This window comes from Saxophila tyrrhenica, assembly GCF_035928015.1.
Source record: "Saxophila tyrrhenica strain CCFEE 5935 chromosome Unknown scaffold_3, whole genome shotgun sequence".
Taxonomy (NCBI): Eukaryota; Fungi; Ascomycota; class Dothideomycetes; order Mycosphaerellales; family Extremaceae; genus Saxophila; species Saxophila tyrrhenica.
The window spans coordinates 293,959-314,629 of NW_027041735.1; the positions used below are offsets into that span (position 1 = coordinate 293,959).

At 56.3% G+C, this 20,671-nt stretch overlaps 10 protein-coding genes across 10 annotated transcripts; 4 read left to right on the forward strand and 6 right to left on the reverse strand.

Annotated features, from left to right (window-relative positions):
• Positions 1–25: 25 nt before the first annotated feature.
• CYT1 (cytochrome c1) lies at positions 26–1,250 on the forward strand (the record flags this gene model as incomplete). The annotated part of the gene is made up of 4 exons (XM_064799273.1): positions 26–91; positions 211–377; positions 438–1,100; positions 1,157–1,250. The coding sequence occupies 4 exons, from the start codon at positions 26–28 to the stop codon at positions 1,248–1,250; spliced, it is 990 nt and encodes a 329-aa protein (XP_064662028.1).
• Positions 1,251–1,462: 212 nt separating this feature from the next.
• Positions 1,463–2,353, reverse strand: LTR77_002015 (uncharacterized protein; the record flags this gene model as incomplete). The annotated part of the gene is made up of 2 exons (XM_064799274.1): positions 1,463–1,635; positions 1,684–2,353. The coding sequence occupies 2 exons, from the start codon at positions 2,351–2,353 to the stop codon at positions 1,463–1,465; spliced, it is 843 nt and encodes a 280-aa protein (XP_064662029.1).
• Positions 2,354–2,739: 386 nt separating this feature from the next.
• LTR77_002016 (uncharacterized protein) lies at positions 2,740–3,450 on the forward strand (the record flags this gene model as incomplete). The annotated part of the gene is made up of 1 exon (XM_064799275.1): positions 2,740–3,450. The coding sequence occupies one exon, from the start codon at positions 2,740–2,742 to the stop codon at positions 3,448–3,450; it is 711 nt and encodes a 236-aa protein (XP_064662030.1).
• A 342-nt stretch (positions 3,451–3,792) lies between these two features.
• Positions 3,793–6,523, reverse strand: LTR77_002017 (uncharacterized protein; the record flags this gene model as incomplete). The annotated part of the gene is made up of 3 exons (XM_064799276.1): positions 3,793–5,194; positions 5,593–6,291; positions 6,339–6,523. The coding sequence occupies 3 exons, from the start codon at positions 6,521–6,523 to the stop codon at positions 3,793–3,795; spliced, it is 2,286 nt and encodes a 761-aa protein (XP_064662031.1).
• Positions 6,524–6,705: 182 nt separating this feature from the next.
• On the forward strand, positions 6,706–8,263 carry FMO1 (monooxygenase; the record flags this gene model as incomplete). The annotated part of the gene is made up of 2 exons (XM_064799277.1): positions 6,706–6,788; positions 6,847–8,263. 2 exons carry the CDS (start codon positions 6,706–6,708, stop codon positions 8,261–8,263), a joined length of 1,500 nt encoding a protein of 499 aa, XP_064662032.1.
• A 416-nt stretch (positions 8,264–8,679) lies between these two features.
• On the reverse strand, positions 8,680–10,339 carry LTR77_002019 (uncharacterized protein; the record flags this gene model as incomplete). Its single annotated transcript, XM_064799278.1, has 2 exons — positions 8,680–9,489; positions 9,722–10,339. 2 exons carry the CDS (start codon positions 10,337–10,339, stop codon positions 8,680–8,682), a joined length of 1,428 nt encoding a protein of 475 aa, XP_064662033.1.
• Positions 10,340–10,875: 536 nt separating this feature from the next.
• Positions 10,876–12,606, forward strand: LTR77_002020 (uncharacterized protein; the record flags this gene model as incomplete). Its single annotated transcript, XM_064799279.1, has 3 exons — positions 10,876–11,115; positions 11,166–12,370; positions 12,432–12,606. The coding sequence occupies 3 exons, from the start codon at positions 10,876–10,878 to the stop codon at positions 12,604–12,606; spliced, it is 1,620 nt and encodes a 539-aa protein (XP_064662034.1).
• A 212-nt stretch (positions 12,607–12,818) lies between these two features.
• On the reverse strand, positions 12,819–15,307 carry LTR77_002021 (uncharacterized protein; the record flags this gene model as incomplete). Its single annotated transcript, XM_064799280.1, has 2 exons — positions 12,819–15,206; positions 15,251–15,307. The coding sequence occupies 2 exons, from the start codon at positions 15,305–15,307 to the stop codon at positions 12,819–12,821; spliced, it is 2,445 nt and encodes an 814-aa protein (XP_064662035.1).
• A 1,241-nt stretch (positions 15,308–16,548) lies between these two features.
• LTR77_002022 (uncharacterized protein) lies at positions 16,549–17,603 on the reverse strand (the record flags this gene model as incomplete). Its single annotated transcript, XM_064799281.1, has 2 exons — positions 16,549–17,100; positions 17,166–17,603. 2 exons carry the CDS (start codon positions 17,601–17,603, stop codon positions 16,549–16,551), a joined length of 990 nt encoding a protein of 329 aa, XP_064662036.1.
• Positions 17,604–17,990: 387 nt separating this feature from the next.
• LTR77_002023 (uncharacterized protein) lies at positions 17,991–19,856 on the reverse strand (the record flags this gene model as incomplete). The annotated part of the gene is made up of 3 exons (XM_064799282.1): positions 17,991–18,085; positions 18,139–19,097; positions 19,150–19,856. The coding sequence occupies 3 exons, from the start codon at positions 19,854–19,856 to the stop codon at positions 17,991–17,993; spliced, it is 1,761 nt and encodes a 586-aa protein (XP_064662037.1).
• Positions 19,857–20,671: the final 815 nt, after the last annotated feature.

Below are 20,671 nucleotides of genomic sequence, written 5' to 3' on the forward strand. Positions count from 1 at the left end.
TTGCGGCCGACTGCCTCACATCATCATGCTGGCCCGATCGAGCCTGCGGGCGGCGCGCTCGGCCAGGAGCATCTCTTCTCCAACCGTCACGGTACGTCCCAACATCCCTCAATCCTCCCTCCACCTCCCTGCGAGGGCGGACATATGCCATGGTGGAATACAAAGTCATCTGCGATAAAGGATTTGAATATCGTTGGAAGCTGACTCTAGAGTGATGCGCAGCGCAATGCCTCGTCTCAGTCCTCCTCCGAGTCGGCGGCGGCGTGGAAGAGCAACGGCCTCCTCGCCTCGTCAACCCTCCTGGCTGTTGGATCGGTGTCATGGTACTACTACCAATTCGGGCGCCCGACGCAGGCCATGACTCCTGCTGAAGAAGGGTGAGTGCGCGACGGGAAGAGCACTGAAAAGCAGGGCACGAGCTGATACGGGCGTGACAGACTCCATGCACCAGTGCACCCATGGGAGCACACCAAACTCTACAAGACGTTCGACCACTCTGCCCTCCGCCGTGGCTTCCAGGTCTACCGCGAGGTCTGCTCCGCCTGCCACTCCCTCCAGCGATTGCCCTACCGCAAATTCGTCGGCAGCTTCATGACCGTGGATGAGGCCAAGGCATTGGCAGAGGAGAGCGAGTACGACACCGACCCCAACGACGAGGGTGAGGTGGAGAAGCGCCCTGGCAAGCTGTCCGACTACATGCTCGCACCCTACAAGAACGACGAGGCGGCGCGGGCTGCGAACAACGGCGCTCTGCCGCCAGATCTTTCGCTCATCACCAAGGCCCGCCACGGTGGCTGCGACTACATCTTCGCCCTCCTCACCGGCTACCCCGAGGAGCCACCAGCGGGTGCGGTCGTTCAGTCCGGTCTGAACTTCAACCCTTATTTCCCAGGCACCGGCATCGGCATGGCGCGCGCGCTCTACGATGGCTTGGTCGAGTACGAAGACGGAACATCGGCGACCACCTCGCAGATGGCAAAGGACGTGGTGGAGTTCCTGAACTGGGCTGCTGAGCCAGAGATGGACGACCGCAAGCGCATGGGGTGGAAGGTCATGGCCGTGACCTCGGTCTTGTTCGGCTTGTCCGTCTGGGTGAAGAGGTGCGTGATGACACTGACTTGTGACCAAGTATTCGACCGCTGACCATATTTCACAGGTACAAATGGTCCAACGTCAAGACCCGCCGGCTTGCGTACCAGCCCCCACCTCCGAACGCGCAGAAGCAGCCAGGCTCCGTCTTCCGGCGATGAGTGGTTTCAGAAGGCGTTTCTTCAAATGAGATGGCGGCGTGGAGGGGTGAGAACTGAATGCATGTATACAGCTGTTTCTACCAAGCGTTTCCTCGTGTATCAATGCTGTGCTTTTAAACATTTTTGGCCCTTTTTCTGACTTTACTTGCGGCGGTCTCCGGCGTGAGGGCATGTTCTGTATGCAACGATTCGACCCCGGAACATCACATCTCTCATCGTTGGATCAGGATCTCGCCGTTTAGTAACGCGAAGCATCCATCCTCCGCGACCGCCCATGCCTCCCACGCCTTTGCCATCTCCTCCAATTCATCCTTGGTTGCAAGTCCCATGCTCAAGGCCTTCTTACCGACTTCACCAGTTCTCGCCCGACTTGCCCACGAAGCGCCTGAACAGGAATCAGCGAACGAACACGACGAACGGCACGATAACTCACCCCAGACCTCCTTCTCCGCCCGCTCACTGTAGCACCACGACCCCTGCGTCATCCTCACCTGCTCCCTTCTCACACCCGCCTTCAACGCCCACGATATCAATTGCGGCCCCGCGACATTGGTGCCGCCGTTCGCCTCGTGCGTCTCCATCTGGATCTGATGGAACCGCTGCAGCGCAGGCAACAGAGGCCAGAACGACCACGACCGCATGTCCGTCTCGCAGATCCCGATGACGCTTCCCGTGGGTTTGGCGACACGCAGGAGCTCCTTTACTGCGTCAACAGGAGAGTCGAGGTAGCAGAGCACCTGGTGCACGTGCACGACATCGAACGAGTCGTCGGGGAAGGGGAGGCTGTAGACGCTTCCGGTTTGGAAGGTGATGTTGTTGACGCCGACTTGTTCGGCGTGTGCAGCGGCGCTCTGGAGGACTTTGTCTGAGATGTCCGTTGCTGTTACATGACCATTGGGCATGTACTTCGCCAGTGATGCTGTGATTGTCCCTGGGCCGGCGCCGACGTCGAGGAGAGTTAGGTTGGGGCTTGATGCAGCTTTCTCTTTGAGAGCGGGAAGTAGATATGCTGCGCAGTTCTCGGCCGTACGTAGTTGATGGTGCTTGACATCTTGATGGCCGGGGAAGTAGGTGTTGCGTTGTGGTTGCGATGTTTGAGCCATTGTGAGGTAAAGCTGTGGAGGAAAGCTTGTCAGCTCTCACGTATACCAACAGCTCAAGACGTCAAGATGCGCAACAAGCTGGTCTGCTCCTTCCTACTCCGGCAGGTGGAGCAGATCGAGTTGCGGAAAGACATTCCATTCGAGACATCCTCTTTGCTCTGGAGATGAGGTCTTCACTCAATACTCATGATGACTCACCGAACACAGAATGGATACTTCCAGCTCTGGAAGATACACTGAAACTACTACACTTGTACACAGCATAGTAAATTTGCTCCGAAGATTGCTCCAAATCGTTCACATACAGCAGCGTCCCTCCTGGCAAGGACGATAGTAACTAACCACCCTCATCTACTCGGGCAACCACCACCTATGACCCAGCAGCCATGTCCAACATCTTCCGCATCGAAATCGCAAAGGAGAATGAGATCCCTGATCTCGCAGCCCTGATGATCCCAACCTTCGCACACTTCACGGTCGAAGCGATGCTGGGCAATATTGACGAGCCAAAGGCGATCGAAGCGGCTGGCCAACGCCACCTGCGCGCATGGCGGGAGCACATGGATGAGACAGGTCGTGCAAGCGGCATCAAGTGCGTGGCCAGTGATCTCGAAACCGGAGAGGAAGTGCTGGCGGCGTGCGCATACTGGTACATCTTCTCTCATCCGCGGTCCGCGGTGCATATGCACAGACCGAACTTTCTGCTCTCAGCAGACTGGGTTTCCGAAGAGAACGATCGACGGGAGAAGCTCAGACGCTCGCTCCAGCCAGTAATCGATATGAGACAAAAGTGGTTGAAGGGCAGAGGGCACGCCGTGCTGATGTTCCTGGCGACGGACAAGGCCTGGAGGAGGAAGGGCGCGGCGACGGCGATCGTGCGATGGGGACTCGATCGCTGTCGTGAGCTGAACGTTCCGGCCTTTCTGGAAGCGAGCGATGAAGGAGCGCCGGTCTATGAGAGGTTGGGTTTTGAGGTAGTGGACGAGGTGGTGATGGAGATTGAAGGCGAGAGGGCGGGGTTCCCGGCGATGATGTGGTGGCCACCAGGTACCAAGGAAGTAGATAAAAGGCCTGCGATGGCATGTTGGACTGGGTGACAGGCCGCATGATGACGGATGCAGCAAGTTGCTGAGAATGGATGGCTTGGTTGTTCAGGCCTTGAGGTTTGAAGAACGGTGCTGGTGGCAACAAAGACGTATTTCGACAAGGGATCGAGCTGGTGGTGTTGTGCCTCGCTGCATGGAGCTGATGACTCCATCGCCAGAAGCAAGTCGACGTAGTGTCGGGATCTGGAGTTTCCGCGCCTTTGTGTTTGAAGAGATGGTGGTGCACGGTTCTGGTGTGGGAGCCGAGAGCACCCTCTGTTCTGCATATATGTAGAATTGCGATATAGTGCATCACGCTCGCCTTTCGCAGTGCGCTGCTTCCAGTTGAACTGATCAGTTAAATCTCGCTCTGACAGTTGCCTTCTCCAACTCAGCAATGATTCCAGAACCAGCCAATGTCCACTTCTCGCTGACCAAACCCTCCGTCACGGTGTTACGCAATAGGCCACTCTGAGCGTAGTACTCCATCACGCCCCTTGCCTCTGACTTGCTGATCCCGGGAAGTTTCAGCGCCTCCACACCCTCCAACGCAGCTTCGACTTTGGCATCCTTGGCAACAAAAGGGTCCCAGCTCGGTGGCTCGGTCTCGTTCTGCACCGCGTACGCGTGCGCAAGGCAATGGTCCAGTGTGGGCGCGGAGGCGCGGTTCGAGTCGCACGTCGCGGCGAGCACCATGCCGCCGTTCGGAAGAGAGGTCTGGCCGGAGAGCAGACTCACGAAGTCGCGGGGCAGAGCCAAATCGTGGGCGTGAATGGGGTTGACGTCGCTGTCGAGGTAAGCGGAGTTCCTCATCGCCTGGTCGACACCGTCCATGGTAACCAGGACAGGCGGGCGGTTAAGGCCTTCTTTGGACTGCGACTGGGAGGGCGCGGTGAGTTCGGACCAGAGGGCTTGCCAGATGGGCCACGCAAGGTCCGGATCTTGAGCACCGAGTTCGACAAAGCGGGAGAGTGACATATTGGACTGCACCGGAACGGGAAGGCGGTGCTGCTTGCTGAGCTGGAGGCTGGAGAGTAGTTTTTGGTTCGCGCGAGCAATGTTCGAGAGTAGCTTTGCGGTGTAGTGTGGCTGGATGTAGATGGGTCCATCGGGGCTGGAGACCGGCTGATACGATGTGTGTGCGTTGGTGAGGTCCTGCGCTTCTGGAACGTGGATGACCAGCCAGTCTTTCAGGAAAGCCATGGCGTGCGCCTGCAGGAGCATCACGCTCTTTCCGTTCCCTCGAGAACCGTACATAACTTTCCTTGCCACCTTCTTCCCATCGCCTTCAGCATCAGCCATCAGATTGGCCAACTGCGCCGTCTCCGCTCTCACGAGACTCGCAGGGCGTCTGAACAAACTCCACGCCTGCGAGGGCTTGAAGGACTCGAGTGCCCGCAGCGCATCGACGGTATCATCATTCAAGCCAAGCACCTGACCCCGGAACTTGTCGAGGGCCACAGTCCCGGGCTCATGCCGTACCAGCTTGTCTCCTGTGAAGTCGGGCAGCCCTTCGATCCGCAGTGCGTTGGTGTTGCTCAGCACGATCCGCTTCTTCAGAGCTTTTCGCTCGCCTACTGCCGGAGGTCGCGCAGTAGCGCCGCGCGTGTTCTTTGCGAGTTTGAGCGTGCGGCCTTTCTTGAGCGCGCCCTGCTTCTTCGGCGGTGGTGGCCCGGCGGAGAGGGGGGCGGTGGTGGAGAAGGCGGCGCGTTGGGCTGGGTCGCGGGTGCCGGTGACTTCGAGAGAGCGCAAAGACCTGCGCAGACAGCGCAGACACATTGAAGACGCCATTATGGAAGAGTGTGGGAGGGTGTGAGGTTGGAAGATGTCCAAGTCAAAGTCAATGGTGAAGCTCGGGGGTCCGACGTCTCGTCTCCGCCAAGCCCGCAGACAAACGTCCCATATGTGCTGTTGTACCAGGAATGAACGACATGGATAGCATTGAGTTGTCATAGACAATATGATACAGACTTGTCGATGCTCGAGTCCCCTTCGCGCTGCTGAGCCTGCCAGCAATGCTGCCGGTCTGATTGCGCAAATTCAAACCATGCTGTATGTCTATTGAGTAGCCATGTATCTTCAGCCGCTCTCTCCATCGCGCACCACACCACATGCCCTCCACCAAAACAAAACGTTCGTCTCCGCCGGACTCACGCCTGCTCGCCATTCTTGATCCTCTCCCGCCTGGCAGCCGCTTTGACTTTCGCCCGCTCTCGTTTCTTTTGGAAATACGCCGCCTTGCCACTACCCTCCACCGGGGCGCTTCTCGGCCTCGTCTCCTCTTCCAGCTGCCTCCTGATCGCCCTCTTGGCCCGCTTGCGCTCCCTCCTGCGCCGTTTGCGATCTCGTGCCCGCTCTTCGCTCTCCCGTTTCTGTGCCTCCTGCTGCGCAGCATCCAGTGGTTGCGTGTGCGTCCGCTCGTGCCCTTGCGAAACCAGATTCATTGCCGTCGTCTGCTGGTGTTCGTCATCATGGTCCTCCGTTGCCGTCTCTCTAATTGGCAGGTGAGTTGAGATGGACCCTTCGTTCCGCTCGACACTTGCGCTGTCGGCGTTGTCTACCTCCTGAGCATCATGTCCATCGGCCTCCAATCTATTGTTCCCTCCCTTTGCGTTGACGTGTACCTCCTGTAGCGGCGCAACGCCCTTCTTTTGATGCGAGGTCGCATCCGCTCGCCTTGTCTTCTTCTTGCTGCGCTGCTTCTTTGTGTGGGTAGCACCTGGCTGCACAACATCCGCAGGTGCTTGGCCTGATACACCATTGCCTCCAAGTCCCTTCAATATGTCCTCCTCTCCTACATCTTCGGAGCTGTCGCCGTCGAGTGAAAGCAATCCACGCGGCACAGGGTTGGGGCTGGACCATGTCAGCGACAGCGATGAGGGGTGAGAAGGGAGACTTACGCCGCTCTATGTCTCTTCGTACGCCGCGTTTTGCCTGTCTTCCGGTCGAGAATGGCCTGCTCGATCGCTTTCTGCTTTGCCCGTTTGCGTCCTGCGGCGGTGTTGTACGGTTCTTCCTCTTCGAGCTTACGCTTCAGCTTTTGGCGATTCTGCAGATCAGCCTCGCTCTCCCAGAGTTGGAGCATGACGGGCCGTAACCAAGATTGTAGGATCCGGAGAAGCATTCGAGTGATATCTTGCGTCGGGTGGGGCGAGTCAACATTTGAATGCGACGCTAGAAGTGATTTTGCCTGCCAAGATTCAGGACTTCACTTCCGAGATCGTCACGACATTGGATGACTCTGTTAACCAGGACTGGGGAATGACAATGGTCGGGGCGAGGGATAACAACTGCAAAGTCCGCAGCATCTGTATCGTCGGTGCCGGCCCGTCCGGCCTGGCCGCAGCCAAGTAGGTATGCGACATGCCCTTGACGATGCTATCACGCATGCAATTGACGACGACAAAGGTACTTCATCGCTGAAGAAGCGTTTGACCGCATTGTGTTATTCGAGCAGCGGGACAATGTCGGTGGCCTCTGGAACCATCTCCCACGTCCGGAGGCAGGGAAACTCGCATCTGAAGTGCCTCAGACGGATCCCAATGGCGGATACGGAGATGGCTCTCCAGAAGATCCACTCGTCTGCTCGCCTATCTACGACCTCCTAGAGACCAACATACCGCGAGGTCTGATGGGCTTCTCTGATCAAGAGTGGCCCTCGAATTGTCAACTCTTCCCCAACCACAAAACTGTGCTTCGCTATCTGGAGGACTACGCGCAGGATGTGCTCCATCTCATCCGATTTAACAACAAGGTCCTGGACATCACGCAAACGTCAAACGGGCGTTGGCTGATTGAGAGCCGAAAGACCACGCACGATCAGTTGCCTAACCAATCCGAGACTTTTGACGCTGTACTGGTCGCCAGTGGCCACTTCGATGTCCCATACATTCCGTCTGTAAGTGGCATTACGGCATGGCACGATACCTACCCCGGCAGCATCACCCATTCGAAGTTCTACCGACACCCATCCGACTTTGCGGACAGGAAAGTCGTTGTTGTGGGTAACTCGGCAAGTGGTCAAGACATTGCGAATCAAGTAAGATCCGTCAGTAGAAAGCCATTACTGCAATCTTCAAAGGCTCCTGCGCAGGCTTCTTCCGCATCAAAGCTCGAGAAGCCTCCGATCGTGAAGTACGAGACGGAGGGTCGCTGTGTCCACTTTGCTGATGGGACCGTGGAAACAAATGTCGACTCGATCCTCTATTGCACGGGATACTTCTATTCCTACCCATTCCTCAGAAGCCTCCAGCCACCAGTCATCACTTCCGGCGAATATGTCGAGAACCTGTACCAACACATGTTCTACCGGCCTCGCCCAACTCTGGCGTTCGCAGCACTCAATCAGAAGATCATCCCATTCCCCGTTGCTGAAGCTCAATGCTCCATGGTCTCTGGAGTGTGGGCGGGACGACTGCGTTTGCCTGAGGAGAGCGAGATGCGAAGATGGGAGCAACGGACCCTCGAAGACACTGGTGGAGGTCGTAACTTCCACGTACTGAAGTTTCCTAAGGATGCCGACTACATCAATATGCTGCACGATTGGGCGATGAACGGGACAGAATCGAGTGGCGAGAGCTGTGCTCGCTGCAAAGAGGCTACACCCTGCAATGGCGCTGGCAAAGCGGCGGTGGGCAAAGGTACGCTGGTGCGCAAGGAGCCTCCTTACTGGACGGAGAAGGAGTACTGGACTCGCGAGCGCTTTCCCGAGATCAAGAAGGCGTTTCAAGCCTTCGACGAGGAGAGGCATACGAAGCGCTCGCTTGAGGAGGTGGGATTCGATTTTGCCAAGTATAAGGGGGATAGGTGGGAGTGGATGGTGTGACACTGTTGATCATAGCAATATCCGGCATGCTGCACCTCAGAGTTGGACATCGACGAGTAATGTTTTACCATTCATTGAGATGTAGGGGAAGCCGAAAAGACCCTTTTGACATACATACAGATACATACAGATATACATGCTCCTGCCGGAGATAGAGGCCATAGTCGATTCAAAGTCCCGGTTTCCGCGCATCTTCCCAGCCGCAATGCTGTATTCAAGAGAATCACCGCGAGACGACCGTATTCGCAAGCTCTGGCGAAAACATTTGGCAACCTTTACAGTGGAAGGGCCATAGCCAGAACCTACATCCAGCGCTGATGTGGTCCACTCCAGTGCCGTCACTTCCATGCTCTTCTGTCCCGCCCGGCAAGAACCTTCTCATACATCAGAAGATTGGTCGGACCACCCCCGCCACCTCAGTCCTGATAGTCTCCATCGCTAAGGCTGTCACTGTCGCTGACGCTTTCCGTCTTGATTTTCTCCGCCCCCGCTGGCTCGATGGATCCGACAACCGCCGTTGACCTGGGAGTTCGCCCATCCTTCCGGCGTCGAGAGTTGTTGGCTTTGGCTTGGCCCTGGCTGCTGCTTGAGGCAGCGACACTCGACCTTGTATCCTTCTTGGTGTTCTCGGCGACCTTGGGCGTCTTCATTGCCGCTTTCGTCTTCTCCGGCGCGGTCTCGACCTGCAAGCCATCGTTCGTCTGAGGCGTGGGCATCGCGATAGGCGATATGAAGAGCTCGAGCTTGTGATCGGTGGTCGTTCCGGCAGCGATAGTCAGGTTGCGTGACGAAGTATCGAACAACGGTGATATCTGGCCCCACAGCGTCCGGATCACAGAGCCAGCGTAGCAGCTTGCGAGCTCGCGCCGGACCCGCATCACATGGTCTGTGTCGTCGCATCCTTTGAGAAGTGGATGCGCAATCAAGGCGGCGAAGGCGTCCTCCTTGGTGACGCTACTTTCGTTCAACACTGCGCCCACCACTCGCCTCGCATCTCCAGCGCGAAGTTCAGAGTTCGGATCGTCTCGCAAGAGGTGCTTCAAGGCGTGCGTCGCGTTGCTGTTGAGTGTGAGTCCACCGGGTTTCTGCCGTTTGTCCTGTGGCTGATCCGAGTCAGGCGTGAGGATCTGTCGACGCTTCGTGGGTTGAGACGAGATTTCAACGAAGCCAGCAGATTCAGAGTTGTTCGGACGGTCCATGATCAGCGAGATTGCAGTGTAGAGCAGCTGCAAAAGGTGTAGACTCAAGTAATTTTGAAAAGTGCAGTGCGCGTCCATGGAGGTACGTCAGGCCCTTGTCAAATGTGACAGATCAAGTGTATATTCGGATGACAGATCACACGGTTACACAAAGCCACAAATTGGGCTGGCAAAACAGATCGATCGCCAAAACCAGCTCGAATCAATTGGATATGACCACAGCTATCTTCGAGTACGTCTCCGATTCCGCCACATTCACCATAAACTCCGCTACGCTTGCTCGAGTAATGCCACTGAGGAGACCAGCGCCTTTCCCAAACTCTCCGAACTCTTTGACAGGCGCTGCATCACCCTCCTTCAGCATCACCGGCCGCACGAGTGTCCAGGAGAGGGTATCGTTGCTCCGTATTTCTGCATCGGTGGCGTGGTGGTCGTTCATCTGGTACGACATGTTCGAATGGCGGAAGAGAAGTTTGGTGACCAACGGCAACTGTGTCTCGGACGAGCCGATCCCAAATGCAGACATCATGACCAGCCTCTTCACGTTCTGCTTTGCCATCACAGCTGAGATGTTTCGCACGCAATCTCTGATGAAGTTTGGAGGCGCCAGGGGCTTCGCGAACGGGCTGTCGGATGCACGCGGTGCGTTGAGTGTGACCACAACCGCGGATATCGGGTCCTGAGATGGTGTCGAGTTTAACGCTTTTGCGATGTCGTCCTGCTGCATTGGTGTTCCTTCGACAATCGTCAAGTCGTCTCGAGGTTTCATGGACGATGCTGTCCTGACGAGAGCTGTGACCTGGTGGCCACGCTTGAGAGCATCGTCTACTACGAGTTGGCCTGTACGGCCGCTGGCTCCGAGGACAAGGAAACGCATCGTGATGTTCGAATTGGTCGTCGTTTGTTCTTGGTGCTAGTTGTGGAAACGATCAAGCCCGCGGCGCTGACTGTGAAAGTGTATTTCGACTGGATGTCTTGGTGGCTGTCTGATGGAGTGCCATTGTCACCGGTGCACGAGACGACACTGTTTTATAGGCAGGACTCGAGAAGCTGGGACAGCAATGGCTTCTTATTACTCAGGCTCGGTCTTTACCACAATCTCGGCCGAAGGCTGATGGAGGAAGCCCTATGTCGCTAACCTCACCACTGCAACCATCCACCTTGCATCGAGCATCCTTCAACACCATTGACGACTTTGTTTTGTTTGTCAAAGTTCAGCTGGCGGAAATATCGAGCCGTCCTTTGTCCCGCAAGAATGTGAGGTACGGCGTTGCGGCTTCAGCGCGAACAATAGTAAGTACAGCACATTGTTTCACTTCCTTCCAGCGATACTCGCATTTCGACTTCAAGCAAGATGGCAAGTATTTTTCTCCAACACTTGGCACTGGTCTGTATCATCGTCTGTTACCGCCGATGGAGGGCACGTTATTACTCACGCCAGCTGCGTTTAGAACCGCCACCCTAGCGCTCCTTCTGGCCGCATGGATCTACTTCCGTCGAAGCACTGCATGGCGAGTTCTACCTGAAGGAATGCCATGGGTACCAGCAGATCTACCGTGGACCAGAAAGTTTCAGCTGCCCTTCACAAGAGTCCGAGCACATCTGAGAGACTTCCAGGGCGGCAGTGATCTGGCCTATGAGGGCTACAAGACGGTTTGTACATCAGTAGCTTCATGAAGGTCATGCACTGATTGATCAAACAGTACAACAAGGCCGGCAAACCATTTGTAGTGCCTTCATTCGTGACATGGCAGCCGGAGGTGGTCCTGCCGCTAGCGCAGGTGAAGTGGTTGGTGGACCAGCCCGATACTGTCACTTCGATCGACAGGTGTCTCGTCAAGGATCTGGAGTTCTTGTACACTGCACCGGCAGCCTGGCAGTTTACTCGGCCCTTCCATGTCGAGGCGATCAATAAGTTGCGCCTGGATTCATTGGTGGAAGACATCGCCGAGGAGGTGCAAGCAGGCGTCGACGAGCAGTGGGGCCTGGACGGCGATGCGTGGACTGAGATCAACATCCACAGCACGATGCTCGCCGTACTGGTTCGCATCACTGCAAGGGTCTTTGTCGGCTCGCCTCTATGCCACGATGCTGAGTTCCTGGAGGCAGCTGCAAATTTCATCAGCAGCATATCTGGCAAGGCAATCATCATCAGCTTCACGCCCGAGTTGCTTCGTCCACTCGTGGCCAAGTTCATCACCAAAGGCCTGAAGCGCTGGAACGAGACGTGCGCGAAGCACATGGTCCCTCTGATCAAGGAGGAGAGGCTGCATCGACGCCCATCCGATCAACGGACAATGCCACCGCCGAAAACACTACTGGAGCAGCTCAGCCGACTTGCCGTCAGAAGCACGCATGCCAAAGACAGGGACCCGTTCAGTCTCAGCTCTCGCCTCCTCGCACTGAACTTCGTTGCCGTCCACACCTCCAACCACGCCCTCGAGAATGCTCTGGTGGACATGGTTTCTCCTCCAGCAAGCACCGCATCCGTCTTCGCAGAGCTGCGAGCGGAAGCGGAGGAAGTCATGCAGCAGAACCACGGAACATGGTCAAAGACGGCGATCGGCCAGCTGGTGAAGACCGACAGTGCCTTGCGAGAGTCTCTCCGTCTCAACACATTCAAAGCGCGAGGTGTGGAGCGCATCATCGTGAAGAAAGGTGGAGTGGTTCTGCCGTCCGGGCAATATCTCGCGGAGGGTACCAAGGTTGGTGTGCCCGTTCTGCCCATCCACCGCGATCCAGAGCTCTACGATGATGCTATGTCTTACGAGGCATTTCGATTCTGCACGACGAATGAAGTCGCTGGTGGAAAAAATGGACGTACCGAATCGCCTCGGAGAGCAGGACATGTCGAGCTTGTCAACACGAGCGAGACGTTCCTCGCGTTTGGACATGGTAGACATGCATGGTAAGCTCTCAATTCGAACCTGCCCAGTAGAACAAATCGGATGCTGACCACCGTGCTGCAGTCCCGGCCGCTTCGTGGCGGCATACGAGCTGAAGCTCATGGTGGCATACATTGCCATGCACTACGACATCGAGCCATTGGCGAGCAGGCCGGAGAATGGCAAGTTCAGTGACTTCAGCATCGGGAGCATGCACGATATCCGTGTTCGCAGGAGGAAGCCAGAGGAGTCGAAATGAGCTGGCTTCTCACGGCAATGATATGTTCGTGGAGCGGATCATGGTCCTGATGACTCGCCTTGCCCACAAAATCGACTTGTTCTGCTGTGCTTCGCATCCAGGCAAGACTGGAAATGAATGGTTCAAGAAAGGTAAAGATCTTGCTTGGTGTGGTGTTCAAACCCCTAACGCTAAGCGAGCAAAAAGATACAAGAAATTAACAGACATGGACGTTATCGATCAGTCGTCTGCCGTAAGAATGGCGTCCTCGGCGACGTCTTGCCGTATGCATTTCCATGGTCTTCGTCATCCTCATCGTCCAGTCCAAACGCATCTCGATCCGCGCCCTTGAGCTGTGCTTCATCCACAGAAGTCTGGGACGCATGGTGGATCCTGATATCAGGGGTTCGGTGACGCTTACGGCCGACGCCGAACGCTCCCAAGCTGAAGCCAGAGTCGTACTTGTCCTCTTGGAAGCTTGCGTGCCGCCGTTCCCGCCAGAGGATGTATGCCCAGGTGACGGCCACGATGGCGACGACACCACAGGCCACCTCTGCGAACAGGCGGTAAGAGAACCAAGCTCCGGACTCCATGTCTTCCAGCTGGTCTTCCATCTTGTCCATCTGCGCTTGCAACTGCTCCGTCTCCGCCTGCAAGTCCTGCTTCTCGGATTCTAGATCCTGCTTCTCCGTCTCGAGCTGCTCCTTCTCGGATTGCAGCTCGTCCACCTCTGAGATCATATGTGCATCGCTCTTGTCATCTTCACTGGATTGTAGGTTGGGTTGAGCCAGCTCGCCCGAGTCCGTGCCCGCATCTTCCAGATCACCATGGTAAACGTCGTCGGGGTTGACGCAGGCGATGTTGGACCCACGGATGATCTCGCCGTTTCGGATCGCACCAACCTGCACGCACGCAGCCTCGTCCACATGAAACACCGTCTCAAAGCCTCGCTTCTTCGCAACACCGACCGACTTCATGTCCGCATCACCGTCGCCGGTGAAGACCGCCCACGACCCGACGTCCGTCGCTCCGTTCCAGCTGACAAACACCTTCAGGAAGTTCTTTCTCTGCAGCCGTGTCTTCTCGACGAGCACCACCGGGTCCCAGTCCTTGGGAGTAGCGTGCCAGGGCATCTTGAATCCTCGATAGCTCATCGCTGCCCCGTTGTAGCCAAACCTTCCCTCCCATAAGAGCTTGCTGTTCACTTCCCCATCCTTGACTGGGCCAAACTCTCGAGCTAGGGGCAGCTTGCCGTATCCCACGAAAGCATTACCGTTGCCAAGGTCCATTTGGAACGAGCCTTGCGTTGCGGCGTGTAATGGATGCTTGGGGTCCTCGAGTCTGCGGACCAAGACAGGCGGGTTCTTCCGATCAGGTGGCAGAGGTACCCAGAAGCCCAGAGCCTGTGTCGGCCGTCGCCCGTGATTGTTGAACATGGTGATCGTCATACCATCATCTGAAATGTTCTGGGCGCGAACATGGTGCTGCACGCGGAAGTTGGCAGGGATGGAACCAAAATCACCGCCATTCTCGCCGTCCAGCTTCCATAGCACGCTGCCATCCTCGCCGCTGATGAAGTAAGCTGCATAGTGATGCCGTGAGCTGATAAGATAGTTCTTGCCAATCTTCTGCACCGCGTTTATGTGGAACCAATCGTAGGGGTTGTTCTTGGTACCGTGCGGGTTGTGAGCCCCCAGTCGCGAGTTCTTGAGCGGCACATGGTCCAGCGCGCTCCAAGAGAACACCACCTCGTCGGTTTCAATGTCGACCTCAAAGAAGCAGCTGTCGACTACCCAGGAGTCACGAGGGCCACCGAGCGGTGAAAGATCGTATGGTGTATTGTTGTAAGACGAGACGACCATAGTATCGTCGTCAGTCATGTGGTGCTCGTGCACATCGATCTGGCCCTTGTTGGCATTATCGAGCGAGTTGATCTTCAAATCGGGGTTGATAGTGAAGTTGTTATAGTCCTGATCGATAAAGGTCACTCTGCCCCATCTGTGGCCCCAGTGCGCGCCGTGTGTGTTACAGCCGTTCCAGTAGGTGAGGTATTTCTTTCCCCGATACTCCTGCGTCCGAAGATCGGTCATGCCGCTTAACCAGTCCTCGCAGTAGCCGTCAAAATTGGACGGGGGCGTGAAGACTAGATCCCCGTCGGTCGTCATCACAAACCCCGTCCCTTCCTCATGTACACCATCTTTCGCCTTGTCATCGTATGGAGTCAAGAAGATATAGCCGTCCGCCAGCTTGTCGTCGTATCGCGTGATGTTCATGTGCGGGGGCGTGTGAGGGGACGTTCTGTAGGAGCGCCATGGCCACAGGTCGGAGTATGAGTCTGTGGTGTATTGAAAGTGATTGTCGCTGGGGAACAGGCGGGCGCTGAAATCGGACAGGTTGGACACTGCACCCAGGGGGAGTGTCCAGGACATTTTGAAGAGCGCGAAGCGAATGAGATCAGACGAAAGGTCTTGTTTTCGAGTAGTGAACGAAAGGAAGACGGTGCGCCGGAGCAGCACTCGTAGTGGTACGCAGACAAACAAAGCAGCAAGATCAGGAGCTGAGGTGCGAAAGGACGAAGAAGTGTGTACATCCACCAACAACCCGTCGCCGGCTGCGTGGGGCTTCGGAGCCGGCAAAGGATACTTGGACTCACAGGGCTACTCACCTGATACAGAAGGCCTCTCCCCTTTTCGCCAGGCCCGCCAGGCCCCCTCAGGATCATGGATGATGGGGGACCAGGGGCATGTTACCGAGATACAGCGCGTCGCGCCACGGTAGCTCGACAAAGGTCAGCTTGCGTGAGAGCCAAGTCGGCCAAGACATTGAAATCGTCGGATGCTGCCTATCACATGCGAGCCGTTGGAAGCATTGACTCCACTGCCCGTTGCCGGAATCAGACATTAAAACGGCGAGGCTGACTCCATTTTTGGTGATGTTAATTTCCGCGCTGCGGATGCGAGGAGAAGGATGCAGAGAGAAATACACTTCGAGGTCTCAGACATGTTGTTCGTCGTCTTGACTGGTGCTGCGCGCCGGGAAGGAAGCATCGAAGTTGGCGCAAAGTCCTGCGGATTTCCCTGAAACGTGCCAGCAGGAGGGTTCCAAGTTGGGGGCGAGATGCTACACCGGCGCGAGACTCGTGAGACTCAGCAATCAAGACTGGATGCGACCAAGGAGGGTTTATCACTCGACGTGCCACCCCAGCAAGGTCGAGCAAATCCAGGCAAACAAGTCCAGGCAACGGCAAGGCAGTGTCCCTTCGACTTCAAAATCGGCCTTCTCCCAATGCCTGGCCAGTTTGTGGGCTGCCGGCACGACAAGGCCTCCAACAAGCAGGGTCTCCGTAGTGAAAGAATCCAACGGTGCATGCGAAGAAGGACAACAGAGCGAGACTTGGAGTTCCATGAGCATCCATCCCGTCTGTCAAAACGACACGCTAGTTCACCAAAGCCGGGGTCGCGCAAGTTTTGCCGCAATGTATGGATTGTTCGAACCTATTGAGAGACAAACATGATTCAGAGAACGATATCGGAGAGCACGATACAGTTCAAACGGTCATGAGAGGAGGCGCTTGTCCACATACATGTACTTGCACGCTCCCGTGGTGCTTACGCGGCCTACATGTACGAAGCTGAGGCCTGCATACGAGGTAGGACTGAAGTCATCCTATGGACCAGATCGATTTTAATAAGCAGTTACTGAATCGTTCATGCAAGCCAAAGGCGGGCTTGCAAGCACCTGCAACTCTTGGTCGCAGTCACTTCCTTCATACAGTATAGGTAGGGTTGTCACATCGGAACCATGCCCGTCCTGCACCTGCCCAATCTCCAAGTATCAGACGGCAAATGTTTTCCACACCATCTCATGGGACAGAATGGCTTATACATTCCACTTGAACTCATGGTTCACTTGGGTTCGAGGAGAGACTACGATCAGCTGGACTTCCTCACCTCCTCCACCCTCTTACGCATCTCCCCTGCCAGCATCCTCCTCATCATTCTCGTCCCAAACATGGTCAACACATTCGCCGTGACGACATGCTTCCAGTGCGCCCACACCATCGCCTTGCTGCCGTCCCCCGTTTGACGCAAGCAGGAAGCAGCGCACTCGGCTGACGTGATCGTGAAGGGCATCTTGTTCGTGTTGGCTGCCGGAGGTGTCGAAGTCAGTACACGCATCCCCAATCATCAGTTTACCAGCAAAGGACATAGTGAACATACTATTCGACTCAACATTCCCCACCACAAACCCCACCACATCCACCCCCTCCACCCTTTCCGCCACCATCTCGTTCTTCAGACTCTCGGTCAGCGTGTGCACATACGCTTTGGTCGCGCTGTACGTCGTAATATACGGCACCCCCACAATCCCCCCCACCGACCCAATATTCGCCAGCAGCGCCGGTCCATTCTCACGCAAAACCGGTAAGAGCTCGCGGATCAAATGCGTGCCGAAGCGGAGGTTGAGGTTGATGATGGCGTCGATATCTTCATGCGGGATCTCACTATGAGCCACCTATCAATATATCTATCAGTCGCCATCATCTCGTCAAGAGACAGGCAGGGGCGTGGGGGACGTACGAATTGCGGCGTACTCATGATCCCCCCGACATTATTCACCAGCACCGTCAACGTGCCCGGCAGAGTCTTGATCTTGTCCACGACAATGCTGTAGCTGTCATCATAACTTGAAGCATCCGCGACGACAATCTCGATTTTGCGGTCTGGAAACTGCTGTGATATTTCACTCCGGACTTTCTGCAATTTCGTAGGGTTGCGTCCGTGAAGTAGGACGTTGAAGCCGTTAGATGCCAGTTCTTTGGCGAAACCCAGGCCGATGCCGTCGGTAGAACCGGTCACGCAGGCCCAGGAGTTGGAGTGGTTGTAGCGGTGGAGTTGTGAGGGTCGAAAGAAGGACCAGCTGGATGTGAGAGTTTTGATGAGGGCGTAGAGGAGAAATAGAGTGCCTATCAGTGCTGTCCAGTATTGAGCAGTCGGGCTTGACCAGAGTGCAGACATTGCAGTCTTCTTCTCGAATTCCCGCGATATCAGTGTCCGGTGTATCTTCTCAGTGGCACGGGCTCGAGGTCGCGAGCGTCAGCATTCCGGGCTTTGTGGAGTGACTTCACGTTGCAGGCTGAAGTCTGTCTTGCTGACGGTGGGTCAAGCGCGTCTTCGCTTTGCCTCAAGTCGAAATACTGCAGGCATGAGAAATACAATGACCATGGAGAAAGGTGATTTGGAGGCCTTTTGGAATAGGGTGCGCACGAGTGAGACGACGAAATGGGAAATTCTTCCAAGTCCGACCACAAATACGTGTATCATTGTACATTCTATCCTATAAGCCAGAGGAGTAGGACGACAGAGTCCTTACAATCCCGCATGCCAGCTTATTACGACAGTATCCTACACTCTCTGCTGGCTGTACGAGCGACCTTGACCGGCGACACTGCCTCGACCGGCGGTACTGCCGGCTCTCATACCGTAGCCTTGTGCGACGCCTGGAAAACGATGTTAGCTGGTGGATCGGAAAACGGGTGAAGGAGTCACTCACTGCCACGACGAGAACCATAGGCGTCCGGCAGGGCGCTAACCCGACGACCTCCTACATCCGCACGAGCAGAAGCCAGCTGCTGCGCGAACGGCGAGCGCTTGCGGAGTACAGGTCCTTTCCAGTAGATGACGTACACAGCCAGGACGAGCACGAAGGCAATGCAGGCGAGGATGGTACAGGCGTATTCCAAGTTGTTGCCCGACGCTGTTCCGATGTTCTCGAAGAATGGAGTTGCCGGCACCGTCAAGACGCCAGCCAAGAAGTCACGAGCCCAGCCGTTGCCACCGGTAGCGGAGGCGGAGTATGGGCCATATGCCGTTATCATGTAGTCGATCGTGGCCATGTAGATGGCGTAGTTTGCAATACCCACGATGGCGGCGAAGATCATCGAGGCGATCCATGGGATGGGTGGGCCCTGAATCGTCCATGCGAAGCCGATCAATCCAATGGGCAGGCAAGGCGCGGTGTACAGCAAAAACCACAAGCGGGACTCGTATTGAGCTTTCTCGTCTTCTGGGTTTTCCTCTCGCTGCCTCTTGTTCCTCTTGAATGCTGGAATGAACAGAACCCAAGCGAGGACGTAGCCGACACCGATGGAGATGAAGGACAAGCCAACTTGCACGGCGTCGAATCCCCACTGCTCGTACACCAGCACGAACGACTGGATGAACATGAAGATGAGGGCGTCGGAGAAACCCGAGAGGAGGGACAAGACGAGGACGATGGGCTCCGTGACGAACATGCGGAAGGGTCGGATCCAGGTGATGAGGATCTCGCGGACGGAGAAGCGATCCTTGAACGGGACCAGCTCGTCCGGGCCCCAGATATTGGGGTTGCCCTCCTTTCTCCGCTTCTTCGCGATCTTGTTCATCATGATGGTGGTGCGGGTCTCGGGGACGGTGAAGAAGTGGACGAGTTGGATGGCGCCACCGAAGATGAGTTGGATCCAGATCGACCATCTGGAGATGAACCTCAGCGAGGGTAGAATAAGAGAGAAGCGTGGGAACTCACCTCCAGCCCAGGTACTGCTCGCTGAAACCACCGACGATTGGCCCGAGGATACTGCCGCCGACACTGCTAAAGACGACGAACGCAACGGCGTACTGCTGATTCTCCGACTCCCACAAGTCGGCGATCATGCCCAGCGTGACGGATCCGCCAGCCGTGCTGAGACCACCGAGGGCACGGCCAACCATGATGGAGGCGAAATTGGGAGCCAACGCAACGGGTAGCTGCCAGACGTTGACGAGGAAGAGCGAGAGCTGGAGGATGGGCCATCGGCCAAACTCTTCAGACCAGGGCGCCCACAGCTCACAGCCGAATGCGTAGGTCACGAGGAAGATCATGGCACCACATCGCGCACCCTGTTCGCTGACGCCGAACTCTTCGCTGATGCCGCCGATGGCGTTGGAGTAGAGCGAGGTGTTGAAGTTCATCGACACCTGGACGATGAAGATGATGGTCAAGACATACCACTTCTTCGCCGAGGACCAGCTGAAGCCCAGCTCGTCGTAGCAGTCATCCTCGCTGATTTCGTACTTGTCTTCATTGCCCAGCTTCTCCTTGATCTTCTGGTGCTCGTCCGTGGGGTTGGGCATGGAGGCGCTGCGGTCGGCATCCTCCTGTTCCTTGTCGGAAGAGATGTCGTCGCCGTTGCTGTCGACCTTTTCGTGCTCCTCGCGCATGGGCTCCTGCGCCTCCGGCTTTTCGCCCGACATGATGGCGGGAGGTCAGTCGGGGTGGCGTGGGGAAGAATGCACAATGGATGGGGATACGGGGCGCCCGGGGCGATATATATACGGTAGTGCGGTCCACAAACCAACAACAAAAGAACAGGATTCTGGGGCGAGGAGGAGGAAGGACCGAATAAATAACGCCGGCGCATCCTGCCAGCGCCGCCGGTACCATATGGAGCGCCGTTGCGATTTCGAAGGAACAGATGACGTCCCTTCCAAGCTCAGACCCACAGCAGCTTACCTACATCGACGCAAGACGACGATGGCTTGGATGACCCCCCTCCGACGCCTCCTCTTCTATGCTCGTACCCGTTGGTTCTGTGCCGCGAATGTAGATACTCCATCCAGTGTGCCCACCCGGATGTACGTCAGGTGGTGTATCTACCACATCTCGCGTACCACAGACACACAGACAAGCGAATTGCTTGTCGAAATTGCTTGCCGCTGCCGCCCTCTCGGCGACGCTCCCGGATCGGCACAGAGGCTTTCAGATGCTTGATGCCATCTGCTTGGCCTTCGTCTCGCAGCTGTTGTCGGTATCACTTCGCAGGAGCAAGCAGCTCGGCGTCTTCCTCACACACGGCACACGCAAAACGCGAGCAGTTAAACGAGCCCTCTCAAGCACCAGCGTCAGAGGCGTCGTCAGGATCTGGGGATGGACCGGATGGTGCAGCACGCGAGCTCGAGCTGCGGCCCCTTCCCCAGCATCCCGCACTCTTCCTCTCGATCCTTGCCAATTTCGTATCGTGTGTTGGGCGACGATCGATGATCACACGTGTCAGCCGCGAGAAGCGGCC